At 49.7% G+C, this 22,226-nt stretch overlaps 1 protein-coding gene across 2 annotated transcripts in view; it reads right to left on the bottom strand.

Moving 5' to 3' along the window:
- The window catches only part of PALD1 (phosphatase domain containing paladin 1), an 84,902-nt gene that overhangs the window by 5,234 nt on the left and 57,442 nt on the right, over positions 1–22,226 (bottom strand). For both annotated transcript variants that reach the window (XM_089897615.1, XM_022590796.3), the window contains exon 18: positions 13,736–13,876. In XM_089897615.1, coding sequence (XP_089753741.1) covers positions 13,736–13,876 — 141 coding nt within the window. The remainder of the gene's footprint in view (positions 1–13,735; positions 13,877–22,226) is intronic.

The following is a 22,226-nucleotide window of genomic DNA, read 5'->3' as shown; positions in this document are numbered from 1 at the left end:
TCTTCCTAGCAAAGCCCTGGTTTCCTTAAAATCACCCCAGGTTGGCACTGTCTGGGGAAGAGGACAGGCCAGCCACCTCCAGTAGATAAAAATAGTGGAACTGTTTTTAGATGGCCTGGCAGGCCAGGCTGTCATTAGCTGTGGTGGAGCGGACAGGGCTTCCTCGTCCATTGGGGGCTAAGCACTAAAACAGACGGGGCCCAGGGAAGGTGGGCAGGGCCCTGGGTTCGTCAGGCCTCTCAAGCCTCCAGTCTGCCCAGCATCAACGCGGGCCCCGAGGTGCGCTGCTCCTTGCTGGGCCACTTGGGAGAGGCCCATGGAGGCAAGGCTGGAAAGCCTCCCCGGGTGTGCCTAGGCCCCCTGCATGCAGGTGCCAGGCTGAGCACAACGCACGTAGATCTGATGAGGAGATTCTAATATGCCCTCCAGCAAACCCATGAAGCAAGAGGGACACTTCATGGTGCAGATGGGGCTCAGCAAGGTCACAGAGTTCCAAGCTGGGACATGAACTCCAAAACCCCAGCTCTCCTAACACCCTAGGCCTTTCCACCACAGTCAAGTTCAAGTGCTCCCTGCCTCACTCTTGCTTCTGTACCTTTACCCTCTCTCTTCCTCCTGCCTGGAATGCCCTCCCCTCCGCCGGGGCTGGCTGCGTTCAGCTTTCCCTCCAGGCCCTGGACAAGCCACTGCTCTCCCGAGGCTCTGAAGCATTCAGCCCCACCGCGGGCTTCTCAGCCTCCTCTGCTCTGCGCCAGTTCACTAACTACTGCATTACATTCCATCGTGAGGGCTTCTAATTGCTTCTCCAAGGCATGACTGGTCTCCTCAAGACAGCGATAGGCCGGGGCAGCAGGCACCAGATTACAGCCAGGTTTCCATCTCCGCCTCCTTCCCGCCGCCCTGAGCGTCTGACTAGGACCCAGCGTGCAGAGGGTGCTCAGCTGGTCAATGGGCACTCACTCCCTGGGTCATGTTGCCCTTTCAGTGTCATACTCTCAGTGTCATCTAGAACCGAGCTTCCAGATTCCCTGGGGACCCCCACGTGTGCACCTGTGCCGGGGGCTCCGGACTCAGACGTGCAAGCGCTGCTCAAGAGCTCCGCATGGACAAGGTTCGGGCTCCTCAAATTCCACAACACACTCCACATGGGCCTCGGGACCGCTCCCCAAACCTGCCCTGCCCACAAGCTTGCCATCTCACAGGCAACTCCTGCTGCTAAGGCCCAAACCGACATCCCTCCTCCACTTCTCCCTTTCTCAGCCCCACATCCAGCCAATCAGGGAATCCTGTCAACTCTATGTCAACACACCCCCAGAAGCTGCCCCCTCTCACGCCCCAGTCAAGCCACCTCATCTCAGTGACGGCGTCTGACTGGCCTCCCTGCCACCGCCCTCAACCCCACCCCTGCTGTCTATTCCCCGTGTGGCACCAGAGTGACCCTGTGGGAACCTGCGGTCATTACTGGAACCTCCCTGCTGCCCTCTCCCCACCCGCTCCCCAGGAACAAGCATGGCCTGGCGACCACCGCCCTCCAGCTGAGGCGGGGTCCAGACTGGGCGGGCAGCCCACAGCCCTCAAAGATGGTCAGTTTCTAAGGGGCAGGGTCCCAGAGCTCAGACCCCACCCTTCTTCTCAAAATTGAACGCCACCCCTCTCCTTGGGGGCTTTGCATGGGTCCCTGCAGACTCCATCCTCAGGCCTGCGAGGGCTTGAGGGGCCTCACGCCCAAGGATGCTTTCCACGCCTAGTCCCCAGAAGGGAGAAAGGGGCCCTTGCCCCAGAGGCGGGTAACTGATTTTCCAAAGATGTCATATTTTGATCAGCACTTTCAAAGCATGAAGGGGCTAAACCTGGCACCATGTGCTTCTCTGATGTTCGTCCAACAAACACCGGTCACCCTTAGACCAGGCTCTGGGATTCAGTGCTGACCAGACACGGTCCTGGCCTCAGGATCCCACTGTCCCTACACATAACCAAGGGAGTCAGCCTGGTGTCCCGGCCACCGTACACCCCACTCCCACCTCACCGGTACCCAGGCAGGTGCTCACCGCCACCCCTCAAGGCAGGCGGGGCAGCAGTAGTGACCCCGGGTGACAGATGGAAAAGCAGAGGCCCAGGCAGGTCAAAGTGATTTGCCCAAGGTTGTGCCAGAAGTTACTAGCAGAGCCTGGGCTAGAACCAGGGTTTCCGACCCCCTCCCAGGGCTCTTCTGGTTGCTGGAGAAGAGCGCCCTCTCCTGGAGACCAACGATGTGGACAAAGAACCCAAAGATACAGAGGTGGTAGAGGGGGCGGCTTTCCTATTTAATCACACAATGACTTATGCAACTGTCCGCTTTCCATCCGCTCACAGGCAGACATCTGTGAAGCCCTACTTGTGCCAGGCAGGGTCTGAGTCAGGGTTTCAGGGATGAGTCCTTGTACGTGGAACAGAGATGAGCAGCAGAAAGAGGCACCTTTAGTGACGACCACGAACTTGACAATGACAGCAATGAGCACAGAGGCAGGGTCTCAGGAGACGGAGAGGGTGCGGGGGGAAGGGGGGAGGCAGGGAGAGGGTGGGGTTGAGATCTGAACCCCTCCCAAACCACTGAAAATCCCAAGCCTGATGGCGCACATTCAGAAACCACGCCTGGCACCCTGTCAGTGTTCCCCTGATGGATGCCATTGAACAAACCAGCATAGTCCCCCTGGAGGGTGGAAGTGGTTCCAGCTCAGCCGTATGATGGGAACGAAGGGAAAGCAAGGGAGGTCTCAACTACTGAGAACATGAGCCTACTCACACACTCACACACTCTCACACTCACACACACACACACACACACACACAGACCCACACCCACACACTCCATCTGAATGAAAGCTGCTCACCAATCCACTGGCTCTATTTTGGCCTGGTGTGAAAGAGCCTTGGGAAGCAACCCTTTCCTTCCATCATATTTTACGCGACAGCTCACAGCATACCAGAGTTGCTCTAATTGCAGGGGCTGAGACACTTTACCTACCAGAATGAGGTCTCCAGGGAACAACTTTGCCCATGCCGGAGTCTTGGAGAGACAGAGAGAGACCCCACTTGGGGCTCAGGGCCAGAGCTCTCTCTCTCTACATTTCTCTTAAGAAATAATCTTCGGGACTTCCCTGGTGGTGCAGTGGTTAAGAATCTACCTCCCAATGCAGGGGACACGTGTTCAATCCCTGGACCGGGAAGATCCCACATGCTGCAGAGCAACTAAGCCCGTGCGCCACAACAACAGAGCCTGTGCTCTAGAGCCCGCGAGCCACAACTACTGAGACTGTGTGCCACAACTACTGAAGCCCGCGCACCTAGAGCCCGTGCTCCACAACAAGAGAAGCCACCACGGTGAGAAGCCCGCGCACTGCAATGAAGAGTAGCCCCCGCTCACCGCAACTAGAGAAAGCCCGCACAGCAACGAAGACCCAACGCAGCCAAAAATAAATAAATAAATAAATTTATTTTTAAAAAAGAAATAATCTTCGCCCTTGCAGTGCTGAGCTGGATCTCTTTGACCTCTTAGCAACTCTGCACCAACCCAGGGCAGTGCAACCAGGAAGGGCTGGTGGCTTCCTTGCCAGCCCTTTTTTTTCTGCCACAAGAGAACTGTCCCCTGGGTCATGGCCATCACAGTGAAGGAAAGGAATGCAGGCCAAGGAGTTGGGAGACTGGTGCTAACCCTGCCTCCAGCTGGTCACAAAACTTCATTAGGCCTCAGTGTCTTCCTCAGGAAAATGGGTCTAATAAAACACACCCTCACCTCCTCACCAGCTGCTCTGAGGACCAGAGGAAAGAGAGGGAAGTTCTTAGAAAACTCAAAAAGCATGGCTCAAAGTTAAAGCATCACAGTCTATAAAATAAATCTCAAATTGAGACCAAAGGACGTTTTACTTCACTCCGTGTGGTACCTTCACCTCAGATTTTCCTCAAACTCCTTCTGAAGGGACAGACGGGAGACACATCAGACTGTCTCAAACACAGAACTAACACAGAATTAATGTCACTAGCCAAGGCTAAGGAAAAATGCCCTTGGCATTAATGATTCTAACAGGACTTCCTTCAGGAGCCCTGACCTTGGCTTCTGTCACAAATATTTTCCCTTTCCAGGCCCAGCAAGAAACACACTCATTCACCCGATGGTGTCACCCCTGTGGGCTGGGGGCCCCCTGGATTCTCCTCAGTCGGGGGCCCAGTCTTCTCACCTCTATTCCAAACTCATGGAGTGGCTTAGTTCAAAGGATTTTCTCTTTCTTTTTTCCTATTGAGGCATTTTAAAAAATACCCTGAGCACTGTGGCCCCCTCACACACATGGGGTGATCAGGCCCTGAGCCAAACTCACTGCCTCTATAGGAATGGAGGAGGCATCACGGGCTGCAGCCCCCAAAGGCCAGGCAGCCTGAGACAGGCCTCAGCAAAGAGAGGCGTCCAGACTGCTACACCGGGGAAGGTCTGTCTCCACGGAAAATGTGTGTGCAGGTTTGGCCCCATGCCCTTCTACAGCCATGACCCAAGTGTGGGACGTCTTCTTGTCCTCTGGGTTCCTCCCCTTACTTAGGCGGGGAATACAAGGACAAGGCCCATGGCTTCCAGGCCTTATGCTTTCCCCCAGTGGGGCTGCAGATGGGCAAGGGAGGTGAAACTGCCCCCTCTTCCTTGGGCGGCAGTGTGGCACAGTGGAGAGGGTCTGATCTGGGAGTCGGGGGCTGGAGTCGTGCTCTCCTCCTGCCATCATCTACCAGCTGTGTGTCCTCGGACAAGCCCAGGACCTCCCTTCCTCAAATGGAGGTAATGTTACAAGCTGCCTTGGTCAGGCACAGGCACACAGGGAGGACTGAGCCAGACTGTGGATGTGAAAATGTACAGTCAGCCTGGCGTGGACACCTCCCGGGCTGGTTCTGAGCCTGGCGTGGACACCACCCAGGCCCCATGTGTCCTTGGCCCCGTGGCCTCCAGCAATGGCCTCCAGCAACTCCCAGCCTCCCCTCATGAGCCCCTCCATCTGCCCTCTCCCGGCCCACCCCCACCCAGTCACCCCCAGACCCTCATCACAGACTCCAGTGCCATCCGAGTCTGGAGGAACATTAGGGCTTACTGAGTACCTCCACTCGGCTAGAGAGAAGTGTCTCCCAAACCTCCCATGGGGACGGGTAAATCCAAGGGCCTGCCTTCCTGCCCTCACTGCATCTCGGGGACGGCTCTTTCTGGAAGTACAGCAGTTAATTAATGCAGAGGGAATGAGAGAGCCGGTGTGTCAGCATTTTGCAAACCCCCCATGAAATGAGGAATCCAGGATATGAGCGCCAGCAGCCGCCAGGTCACAGCAGAGGCCACAGGACCTTCCAGGCCCCCGCGGCGGCACACGGCACCACCCGTGACCGCACCGGCCAAGCACCAAGCCAAGTCCGATCAAGCCTCTGCTCTACCCATTTACAGGAAGCACGGGAACTGCAACACAGGCTCAACTAAACCCACAGGTGCAATCGGCAAGATCCAGACTGTGGGACGCCCGGGAAGATAACCTGGTTACCTCATCACATTCACTTCAGGGGAGGAAAGGAGGAGAAATGTTCTAGATTCATTGAGACTTAAGGGCCTCATGAGCCAAATGCCACCCGTGGATCTTGTTTGGGTCCTGTTCCAACTGCAGAAATACATCGTGAGATCAGTAAGAAAATCTAACACTGACTAGGTATTGGAGGACGAGAAATCACTGTTGTTTTAGGTGTGATAATGGCGTTATGATGGTCTTTTTTTTTGGCCACACCGCAGCTTGCGGGATCTTAGCTGCCCAACCAGGAATCGAACCCGTGACCCCTGCAGTGGAAGCACAGCGTCCTAACCCCTGGACCACCAGGGAAGTCCCTATGATGGTCTTTTTTTAAAAGATCCCTTCTTTGATGGATATGCTGAAATATTTATAGAGGAAGTAATATGAGGTCTGGGACTTGTCTCAAAATAATCCAGTTGGGGCAGTGGGTGGCACTGGTAGGGCTTCAGATGAAATAAGACTGGCCCTGATTCCTGAAGCTGGGAGGTGGGCACACAAGGGTCTGTGAAAATTATTCTCCCTACTTTGAATTGTTCTGTGTGAAATTTTCCAAAATAATTTGAAAAAATAAGTTCCTATTTTTCAACTCAGTCAATAATCCTACTTCTAAGAATCAGCCTCAGAAACAAGCCACATGGATGAAAGAGCCGCATGTGCTGTGAGGCTCACGGTACCATCACCTGCCCAGAGAACAACAGGAAGTGATCTCACGGGCCACCTCCACAGGAAGAGCAGGTGATGCCGCAGTACATCCACTCAACCAGGTATTATGCCGACATTACATAGGATGATGTAGAGGCTCTTCAACAGACAGGCTAAAGTGTCCACGAGCTCAAACCATCGATTAATGAGCCTCTCCTCATTCTACTAGAATCTAAGCTCAGGGAAGCTTCACTCTGCTCCATCCCCAGACACAGGACAGGCGCTCAGTAAGCGCGTGCTGACTGAGCACACGTCTAAGTGGAAGAACGCCATCCAGGTGAGTGAGCAGGCCAGCTCGTGTACCCAGTGCGATCACCCCTGTGAGAGGAAGTGAGCGCACAGGCACAAAGACCAGAAAGAGAAGGCAAAACTGAAACCGTCCCTGGGAGGCTGGGTAATGGTCTAATATCATTTCCAAAACCACAAACAAGCTACAAAGAGTCCTCATCGCTGTTGTGTGACTTCGCCGTGCAGACAGATACTTGCACACACCCTGAGCCCTCCTTTCTGCTCCACGACAGAGCAGCAACCCCCACATTCTCCTGCTCTTCTCCACCAAGGGCCCTGAAATAGGTTTACTGCTGGCAGAAGTGCACTCACCAAGCTCCAGGAGCCGTTTTCTTAATTGCTTGTGATTAAGGTGTAAGCTGACTGCTGGACCTGGCGGGGCCAGGGAAGGGAAATGCACTGTTTGGGGGATCTGGGGTGCAGGGCAGGAAGCTGAGGAGCGCGTGCTGCTGACAGTCTCAGAACCCCAAGGCTGTGGGATCCTGGGAGGAAACCTTCTGATGGGCAGAATGTGGACAGGACCTGGCATGCTCCCAGGCAAATGGAGCCCATGTAGGCGATACACCCCCAACCTGAGCCTGGGCTCAGGTCCATTTCCATTCAGAGGTCCTGGGTGTCCAACCAGGCGAACGAGAGTCACTGCACATGCAGCACCTGGCTTGCTCTGAGCAGACAACTGCAGGCTCCACCGGAGAGCAGCCGGGGGCTTCCGGCTTGAAACCAGAGGGCAGGGGTCTAAATAAACAGCCAGGTACCAGGGGTGAGACATGGCTGCCAATTTCCAGAGGAGTCAGTCCATCAGAGGGAAAGGGTAGAGGAAGCAACTGCCTCTGGAGCCTCAGCAAGCCCACCACAGCCCACCAGGGCAACATGGACTGAGGCCTGGGGTCAAGGGCATCGTGGTCAGGGGAGGGGCTCGGGGCTGGGAGTGAGGATCTTTGCCTCTCATCCCTGATCTGCCATCAACTCACGTGGGGCCCTGGGCAGTCCGCTCTCCTGCTCATCTGTAAACAGAGAGGTCACACGCTCTCTAAGTCCCCTTGGCACTAAAATCTGAGAGTCTGTTCAGGGGGTTTGAAGCTAAGAAGAACATCACAGGACACTGTGCCCTACAATGATCCTTGGGACCTCCCATTTTCGAACATTTACTGTGTCCTTCCCACACACAGCGCTGCGAGGAAGCACCATTAATCCGCCTGTAGGCGCGGGGACAAAGGTAGTCAGAGAGGATGAAGATGGCCCTGTAGGAACCCAGCGCCTTCCAGCGCCCACATCCTCGTTCCTTCTACCAGTCAACCCAGGACAATCTAACCTGCTTCCTTCCCATCCACACGGGGATTGACAGTCATAATTAAATCCATTCCAGGGTCCACACACACACACCTAGCTGGCCAGATGCCCCTTCAAATCTGGAGGCAGCTGGGACAGCTCAGATCACCCTGACCTCAGGCAGGACAGGGGCTCTGGGTCCAGTCAGGCCTGGGCGAGTGCAGGGTGACCCTGAAGGGGGCATTCTGCCTTTCTGACTAAAGTAAACAGTGGCCTCGTCGCAATTCCCAAATCTAGGTCTATGACCAGTCTCACAGCTCCACAGGAATTTAGAAATATAAATCTTTTCAAGGACTGTCCTCTATTCTGAGAACACCCACCCTACTTTTCTGGTACTAAAATAACCTTTCTTTTCTAAAATGCCAACCATGTTAGATGGTAGTTGGGTTTTTTAAATTTTTGCTTCTTTACTTCCTTCCTTCCTTTAAAATGAACACATTTAACAAGGCTACATATTGGCAACCCTTGAAAGATCCTTCCCTTTGTTAACACTGGTCTGTGAAACCTGGGCTAGGAATAAGGTCTTTGGATTCTTTCTTTGTTCTCTAACAGCACCTCCAGGCTGGAAGGCGTCTATGATTAGATGACCTCTGAGATTAGTGTCCTTATAAGAAGAAATACCAGAGAGCCCCCTCCCTCCCTTCCCTTCTCTCCGTACACACAAAACACACACACACACACACACACACACACACACAGAGGCCATGTGAGGACACAGTGAGAAGGCGGCTGTATATAAGCCAGGATGAGAGCCCTCACTAGAAACTCAATCGGCCAGAACCTTGATCTTGGATTTGCCAGCCTCCAGAACTGTGAGAAAATAAAGTTCTGTTGGTTAAGCCACGCAGTCTGTGGCACTCTGGTATGCCAACCCAAGCTGACTAACACACTTGTGATACCCTCTCTCCCTCCCTAGGTTTCTGTCTCCCCGTGACAGGGTAACACTGTATGAGGCCAATATTACCCTGATGCCAAACCAAACACGTCACAAGAAAAGAACTCTGCAGATCAATAGCTTTTATGAATTTGATGCAAAAATCCTCCACAAACCAAACGCAGCAACATGTAAAGAAGATCGTACACCAAGACCAAGTAGGATTTATCCCAGGGATGCAAGCTTGGTTTAATTTCCAAAAATCAATTCCAACAATATACTATACCAACAGAATAAAGGGCAAAAACCAGAGAATCATCTCAACGGACAGAGAAAAAGCATTTGACAATATTTAACATCTCTTCATTAAAAAACACAATAAACCAAGAATGGAAGAGAACTTCCTCAAAGGATATCTGTGACAAACCCACGGCTGATATCACACTTAACGGTGAGAGACTGAAAGCTTTCCTCTTAAGATCAGGAACAAGACAAAGATGTCTGCTCTTGCCACTTCTAGTCGACATTGTACAGGAAGATTTTGCCAGGGCAATCAGACAAGAAAATCAAATAAAAGACATGCATATTGGAAAGAAAAAAATAAAATATCTCTACTTGCAGATGACATGACCTTGTATACAGAAAATTCTAAGGAATTCACTAAAAAAGTAAAAGTATTAGAACTAATAAACGAGTTCTACAAGGTTGCAAGATAGAAGACCCACATACAAATATCAGTTGTATTTCTATACAGTAGCAATGAACAAACTAAAAAAATAAAACTAAGAAATCAATTCCATTTATAATAGCATAAAAATAACAAAATACTTAGGAATAAATTTAACAAAACAAGTACAAAACTTACACTCCAGAAACTACAAAACATCATGTAAGAAATTAAAGAAGACCAATATAAATGGAAACATACCTCATTTCTTCATGGATCAGAAGAGTGACTATTGTTAAGATGGCAATCCCTGGGACCTCCCTGGTGGCAGAGTGGTTAAGAACCCTCCTGCCAATGCAGGGGACATGGGTTTGAGCCCTGGTCCGGGAAGATCCCACATGCCGCGGAGCAACTAAGCCCATGCGCCACAACTACTGAGCCTGAGCTCTAGAGCCCACAAGCCACAACTACTGAAGACCGCATGCCACAACTACTGAAGCCCGCATGCCTAGAGCCCGTGCTCCGCAACAAGAGAAACCACTGCAATGAGAAGCCGGCACACCTCAGCGAGGAGTGGCCCCCGCTCGCCACAACTAGAGCAAGCACCTGTGCAGCAACGAAGACCCAACGCAGCCAAAAATAAATTAATTAATTAAATTGTTTTTAAAAAATGGCAATCCCCAAACTGATTCCCTGCCTCTTCATAGCTGACTCTGACAGCAAGAGCGCCCTGCACGCTCTCCCCTCCCTCTTGGATCTGCTTGACCCCCACTCAGGGACCTTAGGGACCCCCATCCACTCCACTCTCTGCCAGAGCACCCAGACACGACCTCCTAGAGGGGCAGAGAGACGCACAGTCTCCCATGCAGGGAGCGAGGACTCCATACTCCATTTCACCCACGAAAGGCCTCAGTGACCAGCTAAGAAGCCACAGAATCATCTGGGCTACAGCTATAATGGATGGCTAAAATCAAAAAGGACAATCACCAGAGACTTCCCTGGCGGTCCAGTGGTTAGGACTCTGCACTTTCACTGCCGAGGGTGTGGGTTCAATCCCTGGTCAGGGACCTAAGATCCCACAAGCCACGCAGCCTGGCCTAAAAAATAAATAAAATTTTTTAAAAAGGACAATCACCAGTGTTAGCGAGGATGTGGAGAAATTGGAATCTTCACACACTGCTGATGGGAATATAAAATGGTGCGGCCACTTTGGAAAACAGTCTGGCAGTTCCCCAAAAGATTAAACCTAAAGTTATAAAATGACCCAGCAATTCCACTCCCGTGTATATTAAAAACACGTCCACACAAATACTTATACATGAATGCTCATAGCAGCTCTATATTCATAATAGCGAGAAAACGGAAACAACCCAATGTCCGTCAACTGATGAAGAGATAAGCAAAATGTGATATATCCACACAACAGAATAGTATTCAGTCATAAAAAGGAGTGAAATACTGATGCACGCTACAATGTGGATAAACCTCAAAAATACTATGCTAAGTGAAAGAAGCCAGTCACAAAGGTCCAAATATTGTATAATTCCATTTATATGAAACGTCCAGAATAGGCGAATCCCCAGAGACCGAAAGTAGGTCGGCGGTCGCCCAGGGCTTGGAGAGGGGGAAACGGGGAACGACTACTAGTGGGTACAAGAGGTTTCTTTTTGGGTTGATGAAAATGTTCTAAAGTTGATGTGGCAGCGATGGTTACACAACTCTGTGAATATACTAAAAACCACTGCCTTGCACACTTTAAACAAGTGACTTGTGTGGTGTGTGAGCTACATCTCAATAAAGCTGTTATAAAAGGAGCGAGCAAGAGGGCCAGACACTCCAGCGGCGGAACCCGCAGTGCGGGCCCCGCCCAGGGGCACCAGCATCATGTAGGAGCTTGCTAGACGCCCAGATCTACAGAATCAAAAGCCGGGGGGTGGGCCCAGCAATATGCATTTTAACAAGTCCTCCAGGTGATCATGAACCTCACTAAAGTTGGGGACCCCTGCTTAGAGTACGTGGTACTTAACCTTGACTGTACTTTGGAATCACCTAAGTTACTTTAAGGAAAACTCCATGCCCCGGCCCCCATAACAGACCAACTAAATCAGACTCTCTGCGGATGGAGCTCAGGCATGGGCCTGTTTTAAAGCTCCGAGGTGAATCGACTGCGCAGCCAGGGTGAGAAGAACTGGATTAGAGGGTGTCTCAGGCCCCCCTCCTCTTCAGCTCTTTTGAGAGTTTGACCCCAGCTCGCTGGTGCCACCTGGTGGCCACATTGGGGAATGACTCTACATCTTGCTTCTGCCCCGGACCCTTATCCCTCCATCACCAACACCAGGAAGCCCAGGAATGGGGCTCAGGGATTCCCCTCCTCCCACTGCAGAGGTTAGCACCATCCTAGCCTTTGGAACGGAGATGAGGGGGCTGGCCTGGCGGGGAGGGGGCGAGAGTCCTCCGCTGGCTCTGCTTCCATTAAAACACCCCACACCCCAAAGGCAGCCAGAGCATCTACCGCTGAACATAGCCCCAACCACACCACCCTTCCCTCCCGCTGCCAGCAGAGTACAGCTAACTCACCCACCCAGCCTCATCTCTGACAACTTCCAACACAACTGTGTTCGCGGGCATCGAAGCACCTTCACTGCTTCTGAACTCGCTTTGCACCTTTCAGCCTCCTGGCCTTCGCCCAGGCGCTCCCTCCCGCCTGAAGTGCCTTCGCCTGGCTCTCATTACTTCGGGATTGTTCAAGGCCAGCTCTGTGGGACCTCTCCTCTCTTCCCAAGGCTCACGTCCCCATGATGCTCCCTGCTGCACCCTCGGTGTGCCCCACAATGAACATCCATGGCTGCAGAGCTCAGAGGAGGGGAGAGCCTATCACCTTTGGCGGGGGCGGTCCCTAAATTGCCTAAAGGCAGTGAAGAGCTAGCAGGGCCGGAAGGAAGGGGCTGTGGAGAAGGGGACTCTGACAGAGTGTGGTCAGTGTGGGGAGAGGGCCTATGCGTGCTCTGAAGCAGGGCTAGGCATCCTTTTTCAACTACTTGGGTCTCCAGCTACAGAGAGAAATGGAAGCGTCAGTTCTCCGCCCTCTCAGGGTGTCCTGAAAGGAGGAGCTCAGGCTCTCAGTTCACTGCTGCCACCTGGTGGCAGAATACGAGACCACCATGAGTGACACCCACAGGCAACTCCAAAGGGGATATACAATGGAGCTGCTGGCCCTGGGGAAAATGAGCCCATCTTCCAAAGCTCAGCAAAGTCCATTTTCTGAAACTCCTTAACCCCTTTCCCCACCCCAAATTTGGTGGCCCTTCCAAGTGACCTCTGACCTTGGGCACAGTCTGACCCCAGATGGCCTGTCTCTAGCCCAACACCCTTTTTCCCAACCATGGTCTGATCGATGACCCTAAGCAAAGGTTGGCCTGGATCAGCCATTCACATGTGCCAGATGCAGGCTGCGCGTGGGGCTGGCTTGGAGCTGCCTCTTCTCTGCAGGGGCCACAGGCAGAAGCTGACCTTGGGGACTGCTGCCCACAGCAGAGAGCACAAGGTCGGCACCCAGAGGGGTGCTCCCTCACTTCAGGCTCAGTCTCCTTGGCTCCCCCCACAGCTGCTCCCTCCCACTCCAGCACCCTCTTCTTCTCCAGCAGCCAAGCAAGTTCACTGGGCCAGAGAAGAACAAGAACAGGTCAGCGTGCTCCACACAGGGGCCAGAGGCCACAGAGTCTGATGCCCAGAGCGGCCCGGCGGGTTACATGGCCGCACCAGCTGGGCCCCATGTGACAGAGCACGGGGAACCACAGCTGACTGGAGGGCACGTTTTTTCTAGATAGGCTAAAAATCTGAATGTTTATATGAAGTCTGGACTTCTTTAGAAAACTGTTGGTTTGTATTACTGAATGCCCAGTCCCTCAGGCAGCATCCGCTGTGAAAACACTGACCGGCTTCCCCGCCGGATATTAAACAGCCACTCTCCAGGACCCATCTACCAACCTGCCTCTTGCCCAGGGCCCCGAAACCGGAGAGTGAATGCCTGGCACCACAGGGATCTAGGACAGGGTGCTCCTCTGACCGGTCACATCCTTGACGGGTCCCAGAGCCGCAGAAGCTGCTAAATACCCTGAACCTCACCCCCGCACACACCCCAGCGAGCGCTCTAGAGCGCAGCCGGGACGAGCCGGGGCTGGCCGTACTTCCCTGTCAGGGATCCCCTCCGCCTCCAGAAGGCGAAGAAGCGGCCGGGGCCCGCCCTCACACCGGCGGTGGCCGCCTCCCGGGCCGTGCGCGTGGGGACGGCAGCCGGGCCGGGCCGGGGCTCACCTGGCGGTGCGTACAGATGATGACCTCCCGCAGGTGGTAGTGCATGGGCGTCATGGTCTCACTGACCGTGTCCAGGGCCGCGTCCACCTCCTTCTTCACGCGGTGCCCCTCAGGCAGCAGCTGCACCACCTTCATCACCACCTGGGACCAGAGGAGGGCAATGAGCAGAGAGAAGACCAAGGTGGGGGGGGGCTCTCTAGCCCCGGCAACAGGTTCACCCACGCCAAGGGCCGCACTGGCCTCAAGGCCCAGGCCCTGACCACTCCTTGCTTCTCAGACGGGGGCGGGGAGCAAGGGCGTTCCTCCGTATCTCTGAGGCCAGGGCTCCAGAGGTGCTTATTTTTTAAGCAGCAGGAACCTTGCTTCAAACGAAGCCTTACCCAGGACTCTAACCCATAAAACAGATAGCTGTCATGTAACTGGGGCTGGCGGGGCGAGGCGGGGATACAGGACAGGCCTAAGCTGGGGCCTCGCTGGCTCGCCCTCCACCCGGCAGCAGCCCCCAGACACTTCGGAAACACCCAGCTCTGGGGAACCCAGTGTGGACACCGCTCATCTGAAGTAAGCCCCCCTTTACTTGGGGAAACTGAGGCCCGTTAAGATCACTCCACAGGGCAGGGCTTCTCCCCACAGTCACCCTCCCGACCACGCCCCTGCGGACCCCCCTCTGGATGTGCCTACCCTGCAACCCCTGCGCCAGCACCAACCCAAGCCTCCAGCACCTCCCACCCCCACTGCAGCAGCCCCTCCTTCTCCTCGCTGGTAGCCAGAGAGGCCATAGGAAAGTGTAAGTGTGAGCACGTCCTGTTTGTGTAATTCCTGGGCTTCAGTCTCCTCCTGGCTCCCTTGCACTCAACATAAAAACCAAAAGCTTCCCCACGTCTACAAGGTCCCCCAGTGCCTGACCCCACCTGCCTCCCAGCCTCCCTCATAACCCACCCCCCCAGGGCTCCAACGCCTTCCTGGAGCCCCCTCAGTCACCCCACGAGCCCGCTCGGTCCTTTCACAGCCCCGAAGTCGACCTCCACCTACTCATCCATCCCATCCATCCGTGTCCCCACTTGTTCACATCTGCTCCCCACCAGACAAGAAGCTCCCTAATCCCTGAGAGCAATAGCTTTTCCACCTAGGAGGTGCCCCGTAGACGATGCTAAATGAACAAAAGACCAAAACCCTACCCAACTCAGCTCTTCTCTCAATCTGACCCATCTCCACAACTGGGCCCTAGCGGGATCGTGGCAGGCAGGGTGCTCCCTCACCCCTGCGTTTCTCAGAAGGAACTGGCCCAGGGCCGGCACACCGGCAGGGGTGGAGCTACAGCCCAGTGGGAAAAGAGGATCCATCACCTGGGAGGACCCTCGGCTAATCCGGCTCAGGCCACACCCGGATCCCAAGCTCTGGGTCGGACATCTCATTTGAGAGGAGTGTGGACCACAGGTAGGTCCCCAGGATGGCCCAGGGGCAGTTCCCCAGGCAGAGGGCTACAGCTTTTTCAAATGCAACAAACCAAACTCCTAGCCTCTCCCCCTAAATTGCTCCTCCCCTTTAATTCTTCATCTCCTTGGCTGTCACCAGCGCCAGCCAGAAACCTGAGGTCATCCTGGGTGTCTTCCCTCTTTGCCTCACAACCAATGGCCCCCAAGACCAGCCAATAGTCACTGGACTCCTGTTCACCAGGCGGCCCCCGCCTCACTCAGGCCCCAGGCTCTCCTCTCCACACCCTCCTCCACACACTGGCCTCCAGAATGAGAATCTGATCACGACCTCCCCTACTTCTCTGCTGGCCCCAAGGTTAAGGTCAAACACACAGTGTGGTCTTCCAGGGCCCTCACAGTCAGGGCCCCCACCTCAGCCCTGCCTCCTTCCATTCTGGCCAACTGCAGCCTTCCACAGGTCCTGCCCCTTCCAGACTCCCTCCTTTGCACGTTTGATCCCCTCTGCACACTATCCCTCCCCCCAGCCCCAGGAGACTCACTCATCTTTCTAAAATGCACTCAAATGTCACCTCCTCCACGAAGCCCTCTTGGGCTCCCCCAGCTGCACCTTTGGCGCTCAGAACCAATGTCTATTTCAGCACTCTTCACAGTCCATTGAATGTTCCCCACTGGACTGTGGGCTCCACAGGCCTGAATTAATTACAAAGGAAGCTGGTCTAGACATGAGCATGTCTTGGGGTGGCTAAGGATGGGGATACAGGGGCATCCTTGGGTCACATGATGTAACTTTAGAACACAGATTCAGAGGTCAACTACCTGGCTTGTGCCCTGACCCCATCACCTCTCTGACGTGGTTCTGGGGTGATGAGCTTGGCTCCCAGCACCTCAGTTTCCTCATCTATCAACTGGGAGTAGTAAGGGCACCTAACCCTTGGGAGCTGTGAAGGGTGAAGAAGGGAGCACACACAGAGCTCCTGGCACAGGACTGGGTGTGAGTAGAGAGAGTTCTAACTATCACATCTGAGGGACCGACGTGTAGACTTGGAAATAAACCCTCGTGTATACGGTCAAATGATTTTTGCAAAACCATTCGATGGGGAAGGGACATTCTTTTCAACAAATGGTGCTGGGAAAACTGGATATCCACATGCAAAAGAATGAACTTGGACCCTTACCTTATACCATATACAAAAATTAATTCAGACAGAAAGATAGACAAGAACAAAAGGCAGAGGGCTGCGTACCAGATGAATGAACAAGATAAAACCCCAGAAAAAACAACTAAATGAAGTGGAGATAGGCAACCTTCCAGAAAAAGTATTCAGAATAATGATAGTGAAGATGATCCAGGACCTCGGAAAAAGAACGGAGGCAAAGATCAAGATGATGCAAGAAATGTTTAACAAAGACCTAGAAGAATTAAAGAACAAACAAACAGAGATGAAAATACAATAACTGAAATGAAAAATACACAGAAGGAATCAATAGCAGAATAACTGAGGCAGAAGAACGGACAAGTGACCTGGAAGACAGAATGGTGGAATTCACTGCCGTGGAACAGAATAAAGAAAAAAGAATCAAAAGAAATTAAGACAGCCTAAGAGACCTCTCAGACAACATTAAACGCAACAACATTCGCATTATAGGGGTCCCAGGAGAAGACAGCGAGAAAGGACCCGAGAAAATATTTGAAGAGATTATAGTCAAAAACGTGCCTAACATGGGAAAGGAAATAGCCACCCAAATCCACAAAGCGCAGAGAGTCCCAGGCAGGATAAACCCAAGGAGAAACACACCGAGACACACAGTAGTAATCAAACTGACAAAAATTAAAGACAAAGAAAAATTATTGAAAGGAGCAAGGGAAAAAAGACAAATAACATACAAGGGAACTCCCATAAGGTTAACAGCTGATTTCTCAGCAGAAACTCTACAAGCCAGAAGGGAGTGGCATGACACATTTAAAGTGATGAAAGGGAAGAACCTACAACCAAGATTACTCTACCCGGCAAGGATCTCATTCAGATTCAATGGAGAAATCAAAAACTTTACAGATAAGCAAAAGCTAAGAGAATTCAGCACCACCAAACCAGCTCTACAACAAATGCTAAAGGAACTTCTCTAAGTGGGAAACACGGAGAAGAAAAGGACCTACGAAAACAAACCCAATGGGCTTCCCTGGTGGCGCAGTGGTTGAGAGTCCGCCTGCCGATGCAGGGGACGCAGGTTCGTGCCCCGGTCTGGGAGGATCCCACATGCCGCGGAGCAGCTGGGCCCGTGAGCCATGGCCGCTGAGCCTGCGCGTCCGGAGCCTGTGCCCCACAACGGGAGAGGCCACAGAGGTGAGAGGCCCACGTACCACAAAAATAAACAAAAAAAAAACCCCGAAACAATTATGAAAATGGTAATAGGAACATACATATCAATAATTACCTTAAACGTGAATGCATTAAATGTCCAACCAAAAGACACAGGCTCACTGAATGGATACAAAAACATGACCCATATATATGCTGTCTACAAGAGACCCACTTCAGACCTAGGGACACATACAGACTGAAAATGAGAGGATGGAAAAAGATATTCCATGCAAATGGAAATCAAAAGAGAGCTGGAGTAGCAATACTCATATCAGATAAAAGACCTTAAAAAAAGAACGTTACAAGAGGCAAGGAAGGACACTACATAATGATCAAGGGATCAATCCAAGAAGAAGATATAACAATTGTAAATATATATGCACCCAACATAGGAGCACCTCAATACATAAGGCAACTGCTAACAGCTATAAAAGAGGAAATCGACAGTAACACAATAATAGTGGGGGACTTTAACACCTCACTTACATCAACAGACAGATCATCCAAACAGAAAATTAATAAGGAAACACAAGCTTTAAATGACACAACAGACCAGATAGATTTAATTGATATTCATAGGACATTCCATCCAAAAACAGATTGCACTTTCTTCTCAAGTGTACACGGAACATTCTCCAAGATAGATCACATCTTGGGTCACAAATCAAGCCTCAGTAAATTTAAGAAAATTGAAATCATATCAAGCATCTTTTCTGACCATAATGCTATGAGATTAGAAATCAATTACAGGGAAAAAAACATAAAAAACACAAACACATGGAGGCTAAACAATACGTTACTAAATAGGATCACTGAAGAAATCAAACAGGAAATCAAAAAATACCTAGAGACAAATTACAACGAAAACATGATGATCCAAAACCTACGTGACCTATGGGATGCAGCAAAAGCAGTTCTAAGAGGGAAAAAGAAACAAGAAAAATCTCAAATAAACAATCTAACCTTACACCTAAAGGAACTAGAGAAAGAAGAACAAATAAAACTCAAAGTTAGTAGAAGGAAAGAAATCATAAAAATCAGAGCAGAAATAAATGAAATAGAAACAAAGAAAACAACAGCAAAGATCAATAAAACTAAAAGCTGGTTCTTTGAGAAGATAAACAAAATTGATAAACCATTAGCCAGACTCATCAAGAAAAGGAAGGAGAGGACTCAAATCAATAAAATTAGAAATGAAATAGGAGAAGTTAAAACAGACACCAGAGAAATACAAAGCATCCTAAGAGACTACTACAAGCGACTCTATGCCAACAAAATGGACAACCTGGAAGAAATGGACACATTCTTAGAAAAGCACAACGTTCCGAGACTGAACCAGGAAGAGACAGAAAATATGAACAGGCCAATCACAAACACTGAAATTGAAACTGTGATTAAAAATCTTCCAACAAACAAAAGCCCAGGACCAGATGGCTTCACAGGCGAATTCTGTCAAACATTTAGAGAAGCGCTAACACCCGTCCTTCTCAAACTCTTTCAAAAAATTGCAGAGGAAGGAACACTCCCAAACTCATTCTATGAGGCCACCATCACCCTGATACCAAAACCAGACAAAGATAATACAAAAAAATTACAGACCAATATCACTGATGAATATAGACACAAAAATCCTCAACAAAATACTAGCAAACAGAGTCCAACAACATATTAAAAGGATCATACACCATGATCAAGTGGGATTTATCCCAGGGATGCAAGGACTCTTCAATATATGCAAATCAATCAATGTGATACACCATATTAACAAACTGAAGAATAAAAACCATATGATCATCTCAGTAGATGCAGAAAAAGCTTTTGACAAAATTCAACACTCATTTACGATAAAAGCTCTCCAGAAAGTGGGCATAGAGGGAACCTACCTCAACATAATAAAGGCCATATACGACAAACCCACAGCAAACATCATTCTCAATGGTGAAAACCTGAAAGCATCTCCTCTAATATCAGGAACAAGACAAGGACGTCCATTCTCACCGCTATTACTCAACATAGTTTTAGAAATCCTAGCCATGGCAATCAGAGAAGAAAAAGAAACAAAAGGAATACAAGTGGAAAAGAAGAAGTAAAACTGTCACTGTTTGCAGATGACATGATACTATACATAGAGAATCCTAAAGATGCCACCAGAAAACTACTAGACCCAATCAATGAATTTGGTAAGGTTGCAGGATACAAAATTAACGCACAGAAATCTCGTGCATTCCTGTACACTAATGATGAAAAATCTGAAAGAGAAATTAAGGAAACACTCTCATATACCATTGCAGCAAAAGGAAAAAAATACCTAGGAGTAAACCTACCTAAGGAGACAAAAGACCTGTATGCAGAAAACTATAAGACACTGATGAAAGAAATTAAAGATGATACAAATAGAGGGAGAGATATACCATGTTTTTGGATTGGAAGAGTCAATATTGTGAAAATGACTATACTACCCAAAGCAATCTATAGATTCAATGCAATCCCTGTCAAATTACCAATGGCATTTTTTTACAGAACTAGAACAAAAAATCTTAAAATCTGTATGGAGACACAAAAGACCCCGAATAGCCAAAGCAGTCTTGAGGGAAAAAAACGGAGCTGGAGGAATCAGACTCCCTGACTTCAGACTATACTACAAAGCTACACTAATCAAGACAATAATGGTATGGCACAAAAACAGAACTATAGATCAATGGAACGGGATAGAAAGCCCAGAGATAAACCCATGCACCTATGGTCAACTAATCTATGACAAAGGAGGCAAGGACATACAATGGAGAAAAGACAGTCTCTTCAATAACTGGTGCTGGGAAAACTGGACAGCTACATGTAAAAGAATGAAATTAGAACACTCCCTAATACCATACACAAAAATAAACTCAAAATGGACCTAAATGTTAAGACTGGACACTATAAAAGTCTTAGAGGAAAACATAGGAAGAACACTCTGTGACATAAATCACAGCAAGATCTTTTTTGATCCACCTTCTAGAGTAATGGAAATAAAAACAAAAATAAACAAATGGGACCTAATGAAACTTAAAAGCTTTTGCAAAGCAACGGAAACTGCAAACAAGATGAAAAGACAACCCTCAGAATGGGAGAAAATATTTGCAAACAAATCAACAGACAAAGGATTAATCTCCAAAATATATAAATAGCTCACGCAGCTCAATATTAAGAAAAGAAACAACCCAATCCAAAAATGGGCAGAAGACCTAAATAGACATTTCTTCAAAGAAGACATACAGGTGGCCAAGAAACACATGAAAAGCTGCTCAACATCACTAATTATTAGAGAAATGCAAATCAAAACTACAATGAGGTATCACATCACACCAGTTAGAATGGGCAACATCAGAAAATCTACAAACAACAAATGCTGGAGAGGGTGTGGACAAAAGGGAACCCTCTTGCACTGTTGGTGGGAATGTAAATTGAGACTGCCGCTATGGAGAACAGTATGTGGGTTCCTTAAAAAACTAAAAATAGAATTAACATATGACCTAGCAATCCCACTACTGGGCATATACCCAGAGAAAACCATAATTCAAAAAGACACATGGGGGCTTCCCTGGTGGCGCAGTGGTTGAGAGTTCGCCTGCTGATGCAGGGGACACGGGTTCGTGTCCCGGTCCAGGAAGATCCCACATGCCGCGGAGCGGCTGGGCCCATGAGCCATGGCCGCTGAGCCTGCGCGTCCGGAGCCTGTGCTCCACGACAGGAGGCCACAACAGTGAGACACCTGCGTACTGCAAATAAAAAAAAAATAAAAGAAAAAGACACATGCACCCCAATGTTCACTGCAGCACTATTTACAATAGCCAGGTCATGGAAGCAACCTAAATGCCCACCGACAGACAAATGGATAAAGAAGATGTGGTACATATATTCAATGGAATATTACTCAGCCATATAAAGGACCGAAATTGGGTCATTTGTAGAGACGTGGATGGATCTAGAGACTGTCATACAGAGTGAAGTAAGTCAGAAAGAGAAAAACAAATATTGTAATATTAACACATATATGTGGAACCTAGAAAAATGGCACAGATGAACCAGTTTGCAGGGCAGACATAGAGACACAGATGGAGAGAACAAACGTATGGACACCAAGGGGGGAAAGTGGCGGTGGTGGGGTGGTGGTGTGATGAATTGGGAGACTGGGATTGACATATATACACTAATATGTATAAAATGGATAACTAATAAGAGCCTGCTATATAAAAAAATAAAATTAAACTAAAAAAATAAAATTAATTCAAAATGGATCAAAGACCTCAATGTAAGAGCTAAAACCATAAAATTCTTAGAAGAAAAGCTTCATAACGTTGCATTTAGCAATGACTTCTTGGATATGACACCAAAAGCACAGGAAACAAGAAAAAACAGACAAACTGATTTTCATCAAAATTAAAAATTTTTGCATGAAAGGACACTATCAATAGAGTAAAAAGGCAACCCACTGAACTATCACGTATCTAACAAGGGATTGATATCCAGAATATATAAAGAGTTCCTACAACTCAACAATAACAAAACAACGCAAATCAAAAATGGGCAAAGAATTCAGATAGGAATTTCTCCAAGAAAGATACAAAAATGGCCATAAAACAAATGAAACAATGTTCAACATCACTAGTCGGTGGGGAAATTCAAATCAACACCACAGTGAGATGTCACTTCATA

The sequence above is a fragment of the Delphinapterus leucas genome, chromosome 16, assembly GCF_059928025.1.
Source record: "Delphinapterus leucas isolate spDelLeu-1000000601 "Yukka" chromosome 16, BTC_Dleu_Yukka2, whole genome shotgun sequence".
NCBI lineage: Eukaryota > Metazoa > Chordata > Mammalia > Artiodactyla > Monodontidae > Delphinapterus > Delphinapterus leucas.
The sequence above is the reverse complement of the archived record's forward strand: the minus strand, read 5'-3'. Positions and strand labels throughout refer to the sequence as shown.